The 16,549-nt window shown below is 44.3% G+C and overlaps 1 protein-coding gene and 1 long non-coding RNA gene across 5 annotated transcripts in view; one reads left to right on the top strand and one right to left on the bottom strand.

The window, feature by feature from the left end:
• Positions 1 to 1,342: 1,342 nt before the first annotated feature.
• On the bottom strand, positions 1,343 to 14,265 carry LOC133467581 (uncharacterized). Of its 2 annotated transcripts, XR_009785253.1 has the most exons (5): positions 13,657 to 14,265; positions 9,901 to 13,273; positions 8,493 to 9,783; positions 1,693 to 1,855; positions 1,343 to 1,553 (listed from the first exon to the last, which is right to left on the bottom strand). It is a non-coding gene; the product is annotated as an uncharacterized LOC133467581 (long non-coding RNA). The 2 variants fall into 2 exon arrangements; XR_009785252.1 differs by lacking the exons at positions 1,343 to 1,553; positions 1,693 to 1,855 and adding an exon at positions 3,394 to 4,782 and having other exon boundaries at positions 8,493 to 8,627.
• A 20-nt stretch (positions 14,266 to 14,285) lies between these two features.
• The window catches only part of atp2a3 (ATPase sarcoplasmic/endoplasmic reticulum Ca2+ transporting 3), a 51,684-nt gene continuing 49,420 nt past the window's right edge, over positions 14,286 to 16,549 (top strand). For 2 of the 3 annotated variants that reach the window (XM_061752550.1, XM_061752548.1), the window contains exon 1: positions 14,287 to 14,673. In XM_061752550.1, coding sequence (XP_061608534.1) covers positions 14,662 to 14,673 — 12 coding nt within the window. In that variant the 5' untranslated portion in view covers positions 14,287 to 14,661. Of the gene's footprint in view, positions 14,674 to 16,549 lie in introns of all 3 variants that reach the window. The other variant, XM_061752549.1, reaches the window with a different exon arrangement.

Genomic DNA, 16,549 nt, shown 5'->3' with positions numbered 1-16,549 from the left:
GACGGAACCGTCAAATCTGCGTTCCCGTTTGGTGCGCGCGTGTGAGCGAACAAAGCAACCGGCAGCAGTCGATCTGTGGCCTCTCTCTTCTTTGCTATTATTATTATTATTTTTTTATTTTTTACTTCTGCCAAGAATGAAAGCTTCAAGGCTGGAGGAACTGTTTTCATCACCGTTCGTTGGTCGGCGATCGCGTCACTAGAATTTCATTCATATGTTCACAATGACTTTGATGAGTGGTGGCATAATTGTGATGAGCGAGCTTAGTTGGTTGAAAATGACCTTGTAGTCGAACCTGTCTACAGAAACGAGATCTGAATTTTTCAACTTCAAAATGTAGCACGATGAGGCGAGCTGAATTGTACAATTAAAGGGGGCTTATTAGAAACTTTTTAAGTTTCAATTAAATAACCAAGCAAGTCTTTTGTCATGTACCTAGTTTAAGCCATTCCTCTGGCTTGGCACGTTGTGGCCACCGTTCAAATTCGGAGTTCAATCCCGATTGTCGCGGTTCTCAAATTCTGTGCAGTGTGTGGCAGACTGACGACTTGCTCACCTAAATGAGACAGAGCAGCCCTCTCAAATGGGTTCATTTCTCGAGTTCACGTTCATCTGCATCGACTTGAAGAAAACTTTCCAAAATGTTCATCATAATGAATGTAATCTGTTGCTCTTTACACTCGCCAACTTGACCTAGACTAGAGCACGCCGGGCATTTTCTTCATTTGGTAGAAACGGTAGCCCAGTTACACATTCTCTTCAGTGACAAGTTTCCAAGTTCCTCGCACGCCACATCGAGATCTTCTCGCTCAGGCGCCCTTGAACTCAGTTTCAAGGTGAGACTTGTGCGCCTGCGTGCGAGCCGAAGCCTTCATACCCTATTGTCAATGACGAGATGCGCTTCCTTTGCAAGCACGCAAGCGCTTGACTTGTTCCATATTCAATTGCCTTCGAATCAGGTCACACGCTAATGCGCAGCTCCGGGCTGTTCTACATGTAACCCTGCCACACAATGCGGCGTTCTTACGGTGCCTCACTGTGAAAGAGGATATTTTCATTCCCTCATTTGGATAGCGCCGCACTTGGCCTCCCTCTCAGCCACTGACCTTGACACACAAAGAGGCTTCAGCTCAAATGAATAAAAGCCTGTTAATAGTTAATGACCACCGCTATTATTGTTTAACGGAGAAGAGGCACAAGGCTTATACAGGACGGGTCGAGCGCCGTTCTTCGCTTGGGTTCCTCCAGAAGAAGTTTGTTATTGTAAAGAGGGTACACTTTTTAGTCACACGACGGCTGAAGGGAAAGTTTTCAAAAGATTTTAAGTGTAATAGATGGAAATTTAAAGTGAATCTGAGTCAGCACGGACCACACTGGAAAGTAAGTCATTAAAGAATATAAGGAATTATAGCCTTGGATCACGGTTTATTTGGGGTTTCCTTTTTTCCAAACAGTCACTTTGCGTGTGTGTTTGTGACTCGCGCACATAGCTTTCTGGCGACCTGTCAAAGTCAGCTGCTATGTCAAGAGTGTTGAACGAATGTCTCAGCCACCTGTGGGAGAGCACATACAGCTTACAACCCTTCAAAATGCTCCATGATACAAAAACGTGCTCATGCAGCCACGCAGCTCAATTATCATTGTACATTTTCAAGATCAGTGCGACTATAGTGCGCACACACGTTGCTTTACCTTGTTTGCATCCCTGCTGGCTGTCGTTTGTTAGTCAAATGTCGCGCGTAAGTCAGGTGGACCAGCGTAGACGGCGGCTGTCACACAAGCCGAAACAAGAAACCGATTCTTCACACTTCCTTTCATTAGGCTTGTAAGTGACAATGTTTTAAGGAGTTGATTCCTAGTGAAAAACAACAACAACTCAAAATGCTCAATTAAAAACACTGTAACCCGACTAATTTCCATGCACACATACGACCGAGACCATTCAGTGTGTTGTTCTAATATACATTTAAAAAAAAAAAAAAGGTGCAATATCATTTCACAGAGAAAGCGAGACTGCATGGTTAGCAAACAACAATTTGACCGAGATATGCGGCGGAAACTGAGGAAGCAGAAGTAACGATCAAGCCTCAAGCTAATTATGTTTTCCAAGGGAGTTGAAGGCACACACTTGAAATTGTATACATTGACTTTCTTTGATTTTCTAAGAATGACACCTTGACTGTATTTTCTATCTGGAGGTGGTGTCGTGCACTTAGATGTGACTGTTGCTAGTTTTCGGATCTGTTTGATTTCTCCCTGAGCTTAGCTATCTCATTTCGTGTCGTAGTTAACACGAGTGTCGGCGTTTCCGTTCTCCTGAGCTTGAAACGAAGCAATGTCCTTTTTTTTTTTTTTTGTCTTCAGGCAGCACCATGCATTGTCATGACCTGTCCAACATAATCCATAATCGTCACGATCATCATCCCTACAGGATCAAGACCAGCATGGCCGTGTGCTGTGTACTGCTTGCCAAGATGGTGGCAGGCAGCTTGTGGTAATGTCCACATCATTGGGGCACACTAATGCTCCTTTTTCAGTCACTAAGATATATTTTCAGGTCCCTTTAGGGAGCGCAGCGTTGCGCTACGCTCGGCTGGGCTTTACATCTAGGCCGCGCGGGCCGGCTGCCTTCAGCTCGCATGTGCGCGAATGCTGGGAAGAGAGCTGTATAATCAGGGCAGTGGTTTATTTCAAGTCTCTAACGTGGGCAGCAGCTTTTCTCGAGGGCTTTGCCGCATCACTGCGCAGCCCTCGTGGACGTGAGCAGACCTGCGAAACCAAAACTCTGAACACCTCGGCTTTACTACCCCCAACTTTAAACAATAGCGGATGAAGGCGACAGCGTTTGAAGAACGAAGCTTGTCTTTGTGTGTTGTAAACGTAATTGTAACAAGCATTTGTGTGCATGCCGCCTATGAATCGTCAGCACTGTAAGCGTGGGCGGCGTGTGCCATTTGCACAGTGGCATGTGTGTTTGTCAACATGGCTGCGAGAACATAACGGGTTGGTAAATTATCTACGAGGAGTCTTTGCGTCTGTTCGTCACCTTATTTCTTATTTTAGCTCTGGAAGTGAAAAGAACAACATAGCACATGAATTCTATCAACTATACCATAGATGCATTTTTTAAAGACCAACATCATTTTTGGAGTGGTTGCCTCTTTGACAATAATAATAATAATAATAATAATAATAATAACTTGCTTAAAAATTGCTTTACACAGACAAGCAAAAAATAAATCAGTCAGTTGAGCTATAGTATGTAATGTTTTCAGTGCAACATTCTTGGAAATGTTAAAATAGATGAATTCAAGTAAATAAGTAAAAATCATTTACAGTAGATTGCAACTTTTACTGAGAGGACATACAAAAAATATAAAATACAGCGTTGCAACATTTTACAGTTAATACATGAAAAGAATCAAGCAATTCAAGGCAAAAATCAAAACAAGGAAAAATGACCAGTGAAGCGGCAGTTCTTAGCTCTGAAGCAAATGCATTTCACAGTTTGAGGGCAATGGGCTGCAAGGCTGCATCACCCAAATATATAAAGGAGACATTATGCGTTTTCTCACAATGGAAAACAGTTCCCAGGTGTTTTCATAACATGTCTGCGACATGCTTTCGTCGCGGGCCGGCTATCGTCATCCCTCCAGCAAGGCTGCTTGCTTCCGTTTGCGGGAAAAAAAAAAAAAAGTCAGCGCGACAATCAAAGCATTTTAGCGCATGGGGCTCTATTTTCATAGACGGCGCATCTGCAGCGGAGCGCAAAAACTGATCGAGATTTTCGTGCAGAGCGCAAGGCTCGCTGCACGTGTTTGCCAATTTGGCAGACAGGAAATGAGCCCCACTGATATGCAACACCAATATTTCGCTCACAGACCGATAACAAAAGGTTTTACTTGGTTGTTTCACATTAGAGGGGTGCACAGGCACTCCAGAGACACAACTATTTGTATGCAAGCAATTAAAAAGTACATTTTCCTTAAATATGTCCCTTTAGAGATAGCTTGCCCTCAAGAGAGAGTGATAGATTTTGCATACGCTCACTCATCCATTGAGAGCCAACGTCAAGGTCTCCCGATTTGTCGTGGCCCTGGAGGGCATAACTCTTGTTTGGGTGACAAATTCATTTGTCATTTCCAACATTCTTGAACATGTGGGAGGACGTGAGCACTGTCAGGGCCACTGGTGAGTCACGCGTCCCATCTGCAGCGATACACCTGCTGCCGTTCTGCTCGCTAATGCTGCTGTCCGTGACACCCAGGTGCCATAAAGTCCTTCCAACACTTCTAACGTGTGCATTTGGTGTGCATTGTTCGATGGTGCTTAGGAGGCAGCAGCTCCATGACGGACAAGAAAACCCCAAGGTGAAAGATAAAAGCACCTGAGCGCAAGTGGAGTTGCCATTCAAGTAAAATGCTGTTTTTTTGAAGGTAAGGGAAAGGAGGAAATGAGGAAAGGAGGTTTGGTGCGTCTCACTTTGCAGGACAAATGCTTGGAGACAGACCGCGCACATCTAACTTGTTTAACGTCTGATTTGTATTTGTTTGTCCAGGGTTCATTTGTACTTCATCTGTGTGCGCGATAAAGGCAAACTGCTTTTTCTCTTGCTTTATAGCTTGTATCAATAAAAAAAAATTGTTTTAAAAATACAAAATTGCACCAAAACATGACAATACTTTCATTTGGTTTCTTGCAGTGTCAAAAGATAATATTTATTTCGAGGTGAACATCCTCAGTGAACCTTGGCTCATTTATCTTCCAGTGTGATTTTCTTTTCTTAAAAGAGAAACGAAAAGAGAAAAACAGTATCAATCCCAAGTCCGCAAATGATGAAGGATGAATAAGCCCGAGCAAAACAAAGCAGTTACAGTTAAGCATGTTCAAATGCAATTAAGGGTTTTACAATGGCGACGGTACGCCCCTGGAAGAAATCAATGACATGAATTCCTCAGGTTTCGCTTGTCAATAGAAAGTCTGAGTCTATACCTTAACGCAACGGTGTGAAACAACGGCCCACGGGCCCAAAACCGGCCCACTAGGGGCTACAATCCGGAAAATTACAAAACACATTGTGGTGCTGGTTGAGAATTATTATGCTCCTGTAAAAAAAAATGGAATTGCAATAATTCATAGGTCGCCATAAGTTGATTCCATTTGAAAGTGCAATACTATATTTTTCATTTCCAAATGCCTGTGACTTCAAGTTTTGTCCCTTCTGGCAAACTGCAGCAAAAATATTCTCACAAAAGCTTACGTTGTTTTGTAAAACGATTTCAAAAAGTCATTAAGTATAAAGATTTTCTGAATGTATTTCATTTGTTTTGCATTCAAACATATTTCTTATATCAGGTATGGTAATATTCCAGTGCTCCTGCCCCTTTGACATCAAATGAGGCTTTACGTGGCCCCTCAACTAAAGTTGAGGCTAGGTTCGCTGTGCAGGTGGTCAACCTAACTTCAATCTAGAGTGTGTCAGCGTGTAATGTCCTTACGTTTTGTTTTGTGATGAAGAGTTGATGAGTGCTAGTTGGCATCGGTCGCCCATTACAAATATTTGCAGGGAAGGGGAGACAGAGCAATACTCAATTCGGACGCACACAAAAGCACACTGGGAGAGACAGATCTCCCCTAGGAAGGCGCAGACCAAGGTTCTCTTTGTGTTGTGTTAACTTTGAGTAAAGCAAGTGTATTTCCTTGTTAAATGGAGTTCATGTCAAATACAGCTTCTGTTTCATCTGTACTTTGTAAAGCACATTGGTTCGTGTGTTGTTGTTTTTGAAGCTTCCAGTCACGATCCTTTCAAGAATGTCAATTGCAACGAGATGTAGCAGTTCTGCTACATTCGAATCTGACAGCCTAGTTTTGTGCGCCACCTGCTCCTGTGCCCCCCCTCCCCTCGTCTCCCGGCGATCACCCACCTCCCTGCACCGCTACCACCACCAAGTCTATTTCCCAGGTCACTGATTAGTAATTGGAACTGTCTGACCGCAGGCGGCCGCTGCCTTTGTTGCGCTCGTGGAAAAGTGTGCACATTGGTCATTTGCATAAAGGGCATTACGGGAGTGAAAAGGGTCCATTTAAAAAAAATCCATTCTGTCCTTGGAGGTGATGATCAAGATGGAGAATATGATTGGAAGAGACGAGGAACAAGAACTGACTTTGGATAAGTGACCACGTGCGATGAATATCTTTTGTATGAAGAAAATGTCTCATCTTCATGGTCATATTCATATTTTGCATTCATGGTCTCAATCTGTGACCATTTGAGACGGTCACATTCTTGCCAAAACTGTTACAGTACAACCTCAACGTGTCAATGTAAAACACTTTTCTTTTTCACAACTAATACTTTGGGACACATATGCTTAAAAAAAGAATAACTTGCTGGTCTATGCATTATTATTTGTGACATTTTGTTTGCGGCGTGAGGTCAGCGATCATATAACTCACTTATATTAATTAATGGAAGAATAGCAGTGATGGCAAGCGAGAAAGAGAAATGGAAGTTATTGCAACAAGTGGCTGGCAAAGAACAATATGTCAACAATATGCTGTGGTGACTTTGGGCTTTGCCACACAGATGCACTTGCGGGATTTGTTTGGGGCGCGGTTTTCACGCCCGATGCCCTTCCTCAAGCAACCCGCCCATTTTGTCTGTACGAGAGGCGGCAGCATGTACCACGACACAAGCAGTGTATTTGATTGACGGATGCTGACAGTTTGACCGTATAACGGATTAATTCAATTTCCGAGATTTTCTAGGGGGGGGAAAAAAAGTTGCGAAACAGGCACTTGCACAGATACACCCCCAAATGGTGCTCAAGCACCAGCCCTTTTGTCCTGGATCGGGAAAGATCCTCAGCAGCACGTGCCTGTTGTGAAATCCAACCGACCGGGACCCTGGAACCGATCCGAGTCAATCATTAGGTGTTCCGCTGTATTTTCAGGAGAAATCCGATTTTGACTCAAATAAAAGAGTTCAGTCTTTCAAAGGGAGCTGATGTAGCTTGCAGAAACACATTCCCACACACACAAGAAGACACTCGTGCTGCAAGTTCAAATTATGCTTTTAATAATAGATCTTCCTGATCAGATGAGGGGGGGAAAAGGAGGATGAATAAAAAAAAACCATAATAGCATAATAATACAAAAATGGTTCAACTGTATTTAATGTGGTCAAACATATAATTAAGACACTTGTGGCCAAACATTTAAAAAAAAAAAAAAAGGATAGCAAATAACAGGTTTTAAACTTGCTCAATGAAAAGTTGAAGTCTTTTTGGACACGTAAATGAAAAGACATTCATTCTCCCAGTCACCATCCAAGTCGGAAACAAACTGTTTCTTTTAGATCTTTTCAAATACAGACAGCTAAAGCCATCTTGGTTTCCTTGATAATTTTTTTTTTAACGTTTTTATTGAGGGGGGGGGGGGGAATTATAGATTATTATATATATTATTAATGAATTAATTAATGAATTATAGAAAATTATAGACATGATTAAACTAATTAAAAAGATCTCAAATCTCCAATTTAAGACGCAGTTCATCTCTGCTCCGTCCGGACGTTCACTTTAGCAGTTGCACCGTCGCTTCTGAGGCCAAAGTTCTGAGACACGCGGACGTGTTGACAGCGCTTTATGCGGGAGTGAATTAGTGAAGAAAATGTGCCAAATGAGGCAGAGGGGTTGAAGAGGAGAAAGAAGGATGCCGGGAGGTTGATGACTGCTATTAATAGCGAGTGCGAGAGACAAGTCAAGAAAGAAGTCAGCCAACAAACAACAGCTAACACAGGGAAGAATGAGAAGACATTGTTTGTTTTTGCTTTGCTTTGTGTTTTTGATCTGATTTGGTTTTCTTCGGACTTTGGGCTCCCCGTGTACTGTTTGTGCCTTCCCTCTCTCCACTCATTCTTGACAGCCCCGTTCCCCCGCGATAAGCTCCCTGCAGCCACTCGTGTCAAGTGTGCCTCGTTGTCGCGCCATAATGTTTGTATTTTTCTTTCAGTCAACGTTAGTTCATTGTCCTTGTTACATGTCACGTCGCAAGTGTTTGTCTTTTTGGTATCTACAAAACCTATTTTTGATTTTTGTGTTTTTTATTTTATTTGTATTTTATATCCTTCCCTCCTGTCATTCCTGCGCTCGGGTCGACCTGATGCCTGTAAAAACCGCCACTCCGAACTCTTAAATCGTGACAAAAACAGACGAAGCTGAAAAATCTAACTTTGGGTTGTATTACTCAGAAATATTGTTCGTGCAGTTTACGTTCCTCTCCAAATTGCTGTTGTCAATTTAAAAACATATTTTGACGAACGGAAAAAGCTCAATTTAATCGAGCGGAACAATGGCCACATGTGCAACTATAAAGCATGATTTGTTTCGTAGGCTTACACCCTGTTCTCTCCCGTTGATAATAAGAGTGCTGCATTTGTCCAAGACATTGCTATAGCAAGATGATCCAAAGACTTTAAAATGAAGTTTTACCTTTCACTGCAACAATACAGTTGCAAAGCTTGAAAATGTCGTTTTTCTTTTGAAGAGGCTCCACCGAACTGAAATAGCTTCTTTTGGACCAGATGAGTCATCGCAATGATGGGGTCGTACTGTCAGTCAGCCTCTCTGTAATGGAATCAGAATGAGCATTTGCCATTGCAGGCCCGTGCTCTGCAGTACGCACATTTTGAGTTGCAAGCATTTCCCCTGGATGTGGTGGTGGGGGAGTGTACGTGTTCGTGTGTCGCAGACTATCAAGCCAATTTTGAAAGGGTCTTTTTTGTTGTTGATGAAATAGTATGTTTACATAGCCTATGCTTGCCCTACGTGGTTACTAATTGATGCTTTGCACTTTGGATTTGAAATATATCTTGGGTGACACCAATCTTGGAATCTTACTGACACACTTCATATGTTGTATTTTTTGTTGTTGTTCTTTTTGACCAATGAGATTTCAGCCTCTGCGTTGCCATGTCATTCTAATCTTCCCTTCGGAATCAGTAGCGCTGGCCAAACTTTAATAGCAAGGGCACTGCTTCTCAAACTAATGAGATTTCAAATTCGCCTCAGAGGGCCAGCACACATTTAATAATCAGCCTCTCTGGTGAGTACGACTGATTTTTTTTTCATTCTTTTTTTATAATTTTGCCATGTCATTCGATAAATATTGATTCTGAACTGCTCGAGCTGATGTACGTGGCGCAGGTGCGTGCTGTTATGTTGCATTTTTGTATAGCGTTGATGGTTTCTATAATTGCGACGTGAAAGCGGTTAAGAGGTAGATGAGGTCAGGTCCACACTTAAGACCCAGGTACCAAATACACGGCCCGCCGCTGTTTTTGGGATGCGCCATGTGCACGGTGCAGGAAAAGCTGTTGTGTTTTTTTTTTATTTTCATTCTGCAGAGGCTCCGACACGTTTTCCCTGATGCAAAAGAAGGCTGAAAGAAAAAGGGAAAGCAAATGCCATTGAGGGTCTGGCGGAGATACGTTGAAAATATGGAACTGGTACAGAGACGTGCACAGTTCCATATTTGTAGAACACCTGGCACATACTGTACATAGAGCACCTCTGCAATTGTAGAAACCGCATCAGCCACAAATATAAAATTCACATTTGTTTTTTGTGAGGTCCGATAGAAGGCCCTTTTCTAAAGAGTGCGCATCGACTGTCCTGTAATAACCTCACGCTTAGGATAAAATGATGGAAAGGAAATTTGTAACATCACTTTCCCGAGAGCTGGCTCCCAGTCCGTGGATGAATGGGCAAATTCACTTCACTCCTGCCAAAATGCACACAGTACATTTTCCTTGTGATTAAAAAAAAAAAAAAAAAAAAAAAAAGAAAACTACCAAAAACTCTACAAAGCTTTGTGAACTGTACATCTAACTGCAATTACCTTAGTGAACGTGCGACAGCCGGAATCCACGAGAGCTCAGGCAAGATTGTCTCCTCATGTGGGATGCTTTCATTGGTTGGAGTTTGTCAGCACAAGTCAAATGACTTCACTCGTGCAATTTTCCAGGAAGTCAACTCACAAGTCTCGAAGCGAAAGAGATATGCAAAGTAAGATAAGAGTGTACACTGGGGTTACTGTGCACATATTGCCACCAGAAGAAGTAGTCACTAACCCCACAATTGAAGCGTGCAATGACGTTTTGATGGTCTCTGTGGCGTTGGAGGTCTGCTTTTAACAATTGTTACGAAGAGCACACGGGAGCTGTTATAAAATCAATATTTATAGAAACCAAGTGCATAAAGTTGTTAGACTGGTTCCCATGAGTCTTTCTTCATCTTTATGTGAATCAACAGTAAGACTTCTGGCGTCAAATAACATTTCTAAATCATTTCGATGATACAGTGGGGTGTATTGCTGTATTACACTGGTAATAAAGACAATAGTACCTACATCGTCGCCATGGTGACCTCAGATCATATCACAAGCAAGAAAACCACAGAATACAGCATATTTTGGTTTCAAGGCGTTATGAAAAGTAAATCTTTGTAAGTATTTAGAGTAGTGATTGTTTGGACAGCACCAAATAAATGCAAGTTTCCTCCGCTAAGTTTGTATTGCATTAACGTAATGTCTTAAAAGTCCATTTCCCTATACACAACTGAAGGTGGAAACCTGGAATAATAATAATAAAACAAAGTGAGACTAATATGCAAACAAATGTGCCTTAGTTTCTGTTGATAATGATAATGTTGATAATGTTCAACCTTGATCCTGAGGCTACACACTTTTTGTTCTTTTCAAGTCTCCTTCACACAATGTCTGCCGCTAAATAACAGGAGATGTGCGGAAATTTGAAATTTAATTGGTCATAAAAATAAAAAAAACAGTCCCCCTGCTAATAAAGTTTACATTACATTTGGCAAGCACTACTAATTCTTTTTGCGCAGGAGTGCATGCTAGCTGCTATAATAACTGGTCAAGAATAAACTTAGCTCTGAGCTCTACACTAAAAAAAAAAAAAAGTTCGTTTTCGGTTGCACGTGATTAAAATGTGGTAAACTGATGTAATTCTCCACTTCTTTACTTTCAAATCAGCCAATTGTCATGAACTGCCCTGCAGTACCGTTTTTGGAGCCGCGATGGCACTTTGCACCCTCTCGCCCTCTCTCTCTCTCTCCCCTCCCTCTCTCTCTCTTTCAGCACCTTCCTGAATCCGCGCACCTGTCTCCAGTCCGCCCTCGTCACCACCTGCGTATAAACCTGCCTTGTTCAGCAGTACCACTGTAAACCACACTGTTCCTTGTTTCCCTTTTTGACTCGCGTGTCTCTCCTTGTTCCGAGTGTTTCCCCCGTGTTCCTGATCCACGTCATTCCTGCCCCCAATGTCCCCACCACTGCCTGCCAACTTTCCGCGCCACTGCCTGCCAACCCACCTAGGACCACCTCCATTACCTTTCCTAAATGAACTGTTCATTATAATCTGTCTGCCTCCGCCTGCTCTTGGGTCCAGCTCCTCTCCATACGTGACAGAATACTTCGGCCATTATGGACCCAGCAACCCCGGAGGCGCTTAAGAACGCACTCACCATCCAAGGTGCCCACATAGGAAGACAAGAAAAGACTCTCCAAGAAATAATGGAATCCCTACACTCCCTCACGCAACAAGTATCCCACTAGTTCCTCGTCTCCGGTCGGGGCCGGGTTCTTCTTCGTGGAAAAAAAAAGACACCACTCTCCGCCCATGCATAGACTACCGTGGACTCAACGACATAACCATAAAAAACAAGTCACCGCTACCCCCGATTGACCCGTCCTTTGAACCCCTCTGCGAAGCTCAGATTTTCACCAAATTGGACCTCCGAAACGCCTACCATCTCATCCGTATCCGAGAGGACGTTGCGACAACTACAATCGGACCCCACCAAGATCCAAGCCATCACCGACTGGCCCATCCCCATTACCCGGAAATAACTGCAACGCTTCCTCGGATTTTCCAACTTCTACCGTCAATTTATCCGCAACTACAGCAAGGTCGCAATCCCCCTCACCAGCCTCACATCGACCAGCTCCCCCTTTCAGTGGACCCCAGCAGTCTCTCAAGCATTCAGTAAACTCAAATCCCTGTTCAACAATGCTCTCATTGTGCGCCTCCCTCCAGTTCGTGGTGGAGGTTGACGCCTCGGACTCTGGAGCTGGAGCTGTCCTCTCGCAGCGGGGCCCCCCGACCGAGAAACTACACCCCTGTGCTTTTTCCCCCGTCGCCTATCCCCTGCGGAGAGGAAATATGACATCGGCAACCGAGAGCTGCTGGCCATGATATGGGCCCTGGAGGAATGGAGGCACTGGCTGGAGGGGACTGAACAGCCATTTCTCATTTGGACCGACCACAAAAACCTCGCTTACCTCCGTTCTGCGAAACGTCTCAACCCCCGACAAGCTTGCTGGGCACTATTCCTGAGCAGGTTCAATTTCAGTCTTTCCTTCCGCATGCAACCCCTCCTCGTGGAGTACATTCCTCCCGTGGATCGAAGACGCTCACAACTCCCTCACCAGCTCCGCTACCGGTATGTCGCCGTTCATGGCTTGCTACGGTTACTAACCCCCATTATTCAAAGAACAGGAGCAGGCAGTGGCAGTCCCCGCCATTCAAGATCACCTCCAGCGAGTCCAGGCGGTGTGGAAGGATGTCCGGGTGGCGTTGATCCAGTCCGCCGCACGCAATAAAGAGCTTGCGGACCGTCATCGCACCTCGACGTTCGAATACAAGGTGGGCCAATCTGTCTGCATTTCTTCCCACGACCTTCCACTTCATTGGTCCTTTCCCCATTACCAAAATCATCAATCCCACTTCCGTCCAATTGGAACTTCCGCAGTCCTTAAAAATTCACCCCACATTCCACGTCTCTTTGCTTAAGCCTGTCCCCACCTGCGCCCTGAAACCTCCGGCCGGGAGGCGTCTGTTGAGATGGGGGTACTGTCATGAACTGCTCTGCAGTACCATTATTGGAGCCTGGAGGGTGCTTTGCGCCCTCTCGCCCTCTCTCTCTCCCCTCCCTTCTCTCTTTCAGCACCTTCCTCAATCTGCGCACCTGTCTCCAATCAGCCCTCGTCACCACCTACGTATAAGCCTGCCTGTTTCCGGAAATCCACGGCAAAGTACTGCAGCTTATTCCAGCGGTACCACGGCCCACTTACCTCATGTAAGCCACACTGTTCCTTGTTTCACTTTTGGACTCCCGTGTCTCTCCTCGTTCCGAGTGTTTCCCCCGTGTTCCTGATCCTCGTCATTCCTGCCGCCTGTCCACGCCACTGCCTGCCAACACATCCAGGACCACCTCCATTACCTTCCTCAATAAACTGTTCATCACTATCTATCTGCCTCCGCCTGCTCTTTGGTCCAGCTCTTCTCCATACGTGACACAAATGATATACAGTTATGATGGTTGAACATGTTTTAATCATGTGCAACCAATGTACATTTTCAAAATAAGTAAATTCAAAGGACTTTTTCAGTGTATCATAAAAAAGAAAAACATTCATATTAAAAATAATAATCATAAAAATATTCATTGCTCAATTATATTCAGATAAAAATTCTAATTTTGTATGAGTCACAGGGTTGCGTTAATTTGAGGGATGCGCTCCATTACGACCGAAAACATTGACAAAATATGAAAAATAGAAGAGAGCACTTACTCAGACTTGAAGATGTCATTTCCCCTGAGTCAGGTAGCACACTTTTTTTCCTCTTCCTCTACACTGAAAAAAAAGTCCTCGAACTTGCACATCAGTGGCACATGATTCAAATGCGTTCAACTAACAAATATTATTTGATCATTTTCAAGAAAAAGAGGGGGACGTTATGCCACTTTACCACATTTTACTTATGTGCAACCGAAAATTAAGAATTTTTTTTTTCCAGTGTACATAGCTGAAACGGTTCTATCGGAACAGGGTTGCTGAGAGACAGCTTCAGAACATCATTACATGCACGAGTATTTCAAATGTGATACATTTACAGGGAAGACATATCAACAAAATCATACCAAAACAAAAAGTTGATCAAGAGTAATCAGGGACAAGAAACAGCTACAGGTCCATTTGGTCTCAGCACACCTTTAATTTCCCCAACAAGTGCATCTTTCTGGATTTTTTGCATGGATTGTTTGAGTTGGAGTGTTCGTCATTTACGCTTGTTCGGATGAAGTTCCCGCAGCCGCCGGAGCGCGCTCTCATACAGGTATGCGCAGCCAATAGGAGCGCACGAGGGCGTGTCCAAACGCATGAGAGGCGGCGCACGCCGGCTCGCACACGCAGCACACCTTCGCGTGCAGATGAGGTCGAGAGCCCACTTGAAGCACAGCAGCGTGCGTCTGGTTCCGGGCCGGGGGATTGCTTCTTCTTCATCAGGCGGGTCCAGGTGATCTCGCACCGAGGAGACGCACCCACGCGCCCACGCACCCAGCCGCCTCAGCGTCCGTCGGCGGAAATCCTTCCACTCCCTCCCCGGTCTCCAGCACACGAGCGACCGAGTAGATGTTCAAGTCCATGCGTTCTCATCTCCTCAGCTGAAGCCCCAAATTTCGCCCGCCGAGATGGAAAATGCGCACACTAAACCGGCGAGTGAAGTTTTAGACTTGTTCGGCGTGAATGAAAACACAGGACTGACTCAGGAGCAAGTCAAAGTGCAACTGGACAAATATGGGCCGAACGGTGAGTACTTTCACTTACCCCTAATTTGGCTTTTTTTTCTTCCCCCCCATCTTGACGTTGATTCAATTAGAACCTGCCAAAATATATGGCCAGATCTGTCTCATTTCCTCGCGTGCAATTTCAGTGCAATGTTACGTTAAATACCACATTTATTTATGTGCATCAATGTGAGGATCATCCAACACAGGACCCGGTTTTAATTGGCACAGATGGGACATTGTCACAAATAGAGGTCCAGTAGGAGTCCCTCAATGTAAATGCAAAATCCAAAATACGCTCAATTACCCAATGTCTCATTATTGGACTGCAAGGTAACAATTTGACCCTTTTGGTGCACCACAAGTGCAGGCAGGTTTGCTCTTTTGCTGTTGTAACTGTTAAGGCAGTACCTCACTCAAATGACAAGGCAGTTACCCGGAAAGTTAAACACCGCAGTTGTCCTTTAATCTGCTCTGCTGGTCCCTTGGAGTCACTTTATGTCAGGTCTGGTTTCAAAGTAAGAGAAACAAACCAGCAGTGTTGCTCTGTGTACACACCGTACACATCCCCGCTTGTCATTCAGGCCACCAGGAAGTACACACACACACACACACACACACCACACAGTTCAACTACTGGAATGGGAGATCAGGTGGTTACGCTGATGAAACCAAAAAGCTTGATCGACCTGTTTTCACTTTAAACAGTGGTTTTCCAAAAAAGGGCTGATACTTTCCTGCTCAAGTCACAAGATGAGATCAAGCCACAACAGCCGCAACATCGCAGCAGGGAAAATGCAAATGGTCCCAAAAATCAATACTTGCGTTTCAATGACGGATAATCGTTCAAGCAAAACGCTGGTTAAAATCCGCCGAACTCTAAAATGAGGAAATCTGTTGTCGCTGTAAAGTGAACTGGTGTGTGATGTCGAGTGCACGCTACGAGCAGGTTTGAGCCAATTACAGATCGGCACAATAAAAAACGACAATTTGTGTCAGGTCGGACTGGCAATGTGCAAAAGTCACCCGGGACTGGTCGCCAGTCAATCGCGGGGCAGCTGCGTTGTTTTAAAAAGCTTTTTTTCACAGCAGTAATAGCAACGCAGTCGAGTGGAACCCGGCTTGACAAACAATTTGTCTTACAATTTTTGATCAAGCACTATTTTCAGTTTCTGAACAGTCTTGTCATGGACACGGAAGGCTCACTTGTTCTTTTCCTCATGCCGAATAAATGTCGTTGGCTCCATGTGTCATGCAGTGCAGGTACCTTTTTGTTTCGCTCTAAATTAGCTCTCAGTAAGGCTCCAAAGAGTGAAAATTGCTACTATAGTAGTGTTAGGAAGCCTAAAGTCATTACCGTTGGGGGAAAAAAAAAAAAAAAAAAAGAAGGGAATAATGGCTAAACATAGGAATGATGTTGAGTTTTGTGAGCTGGGATTGGCTGGCAACCTGTTCAGGGTGTGCACCGCCTCCTGCCCGATGATGGCTGGGATGGGCCCCCAGCACGCCCGCGACCCGCGTGAGGAGAAGCGGCTCATAAGATGGATGGATGGATGGATGGATGGATGGATGGAGTTTTGTGATCTCTGTGTGCAGTTGGATCCAGCGTAAGTAGGCTCGTCATGCGTGGAGAGCGAGGCGCGACAACACAACGACAGTTGCAGATCAATGACGTCAACTCCAAGCTTACGTTGCAACCAACTCGAACGCTAACGTTTAGAGCAAAGGGGCAGCCGATGAGGTAGAAGTGACTGTTTTCATCAAACTAAGACCTCAACTTGTAGAAAAGGTAGTATCATTGATGTTCGTGTGGATAAATGTAAAAATAGCTCGCTAGTGATAGTGTAACATTGCGATTAGCGTGAGCAGCTTTAAGATGTTGCTCAGTTATTTGGTAG

The sequence above is a fragment of the Phyllopteryx taeniolatus genome, chromosome 17 (genome assembly GCF_024500385.1).
Source record: "Phyllopteryx taeniolatus isolate TA_2022b chromosome 17, UOR_Ptae_1.2, whole genome shotgun sequence".
In the NCBI taxonomy this organism is placed as follows: Eukaryota; Metazoa; Chordata; class Actinopteri; order Syngnathiformes; family Syngnathidae; genus Phyllopteryx; species Phyllopteryx taeniolatus.
This window is presented reverse-complemented; position numbering and strand designations above follow the sequence as displayed.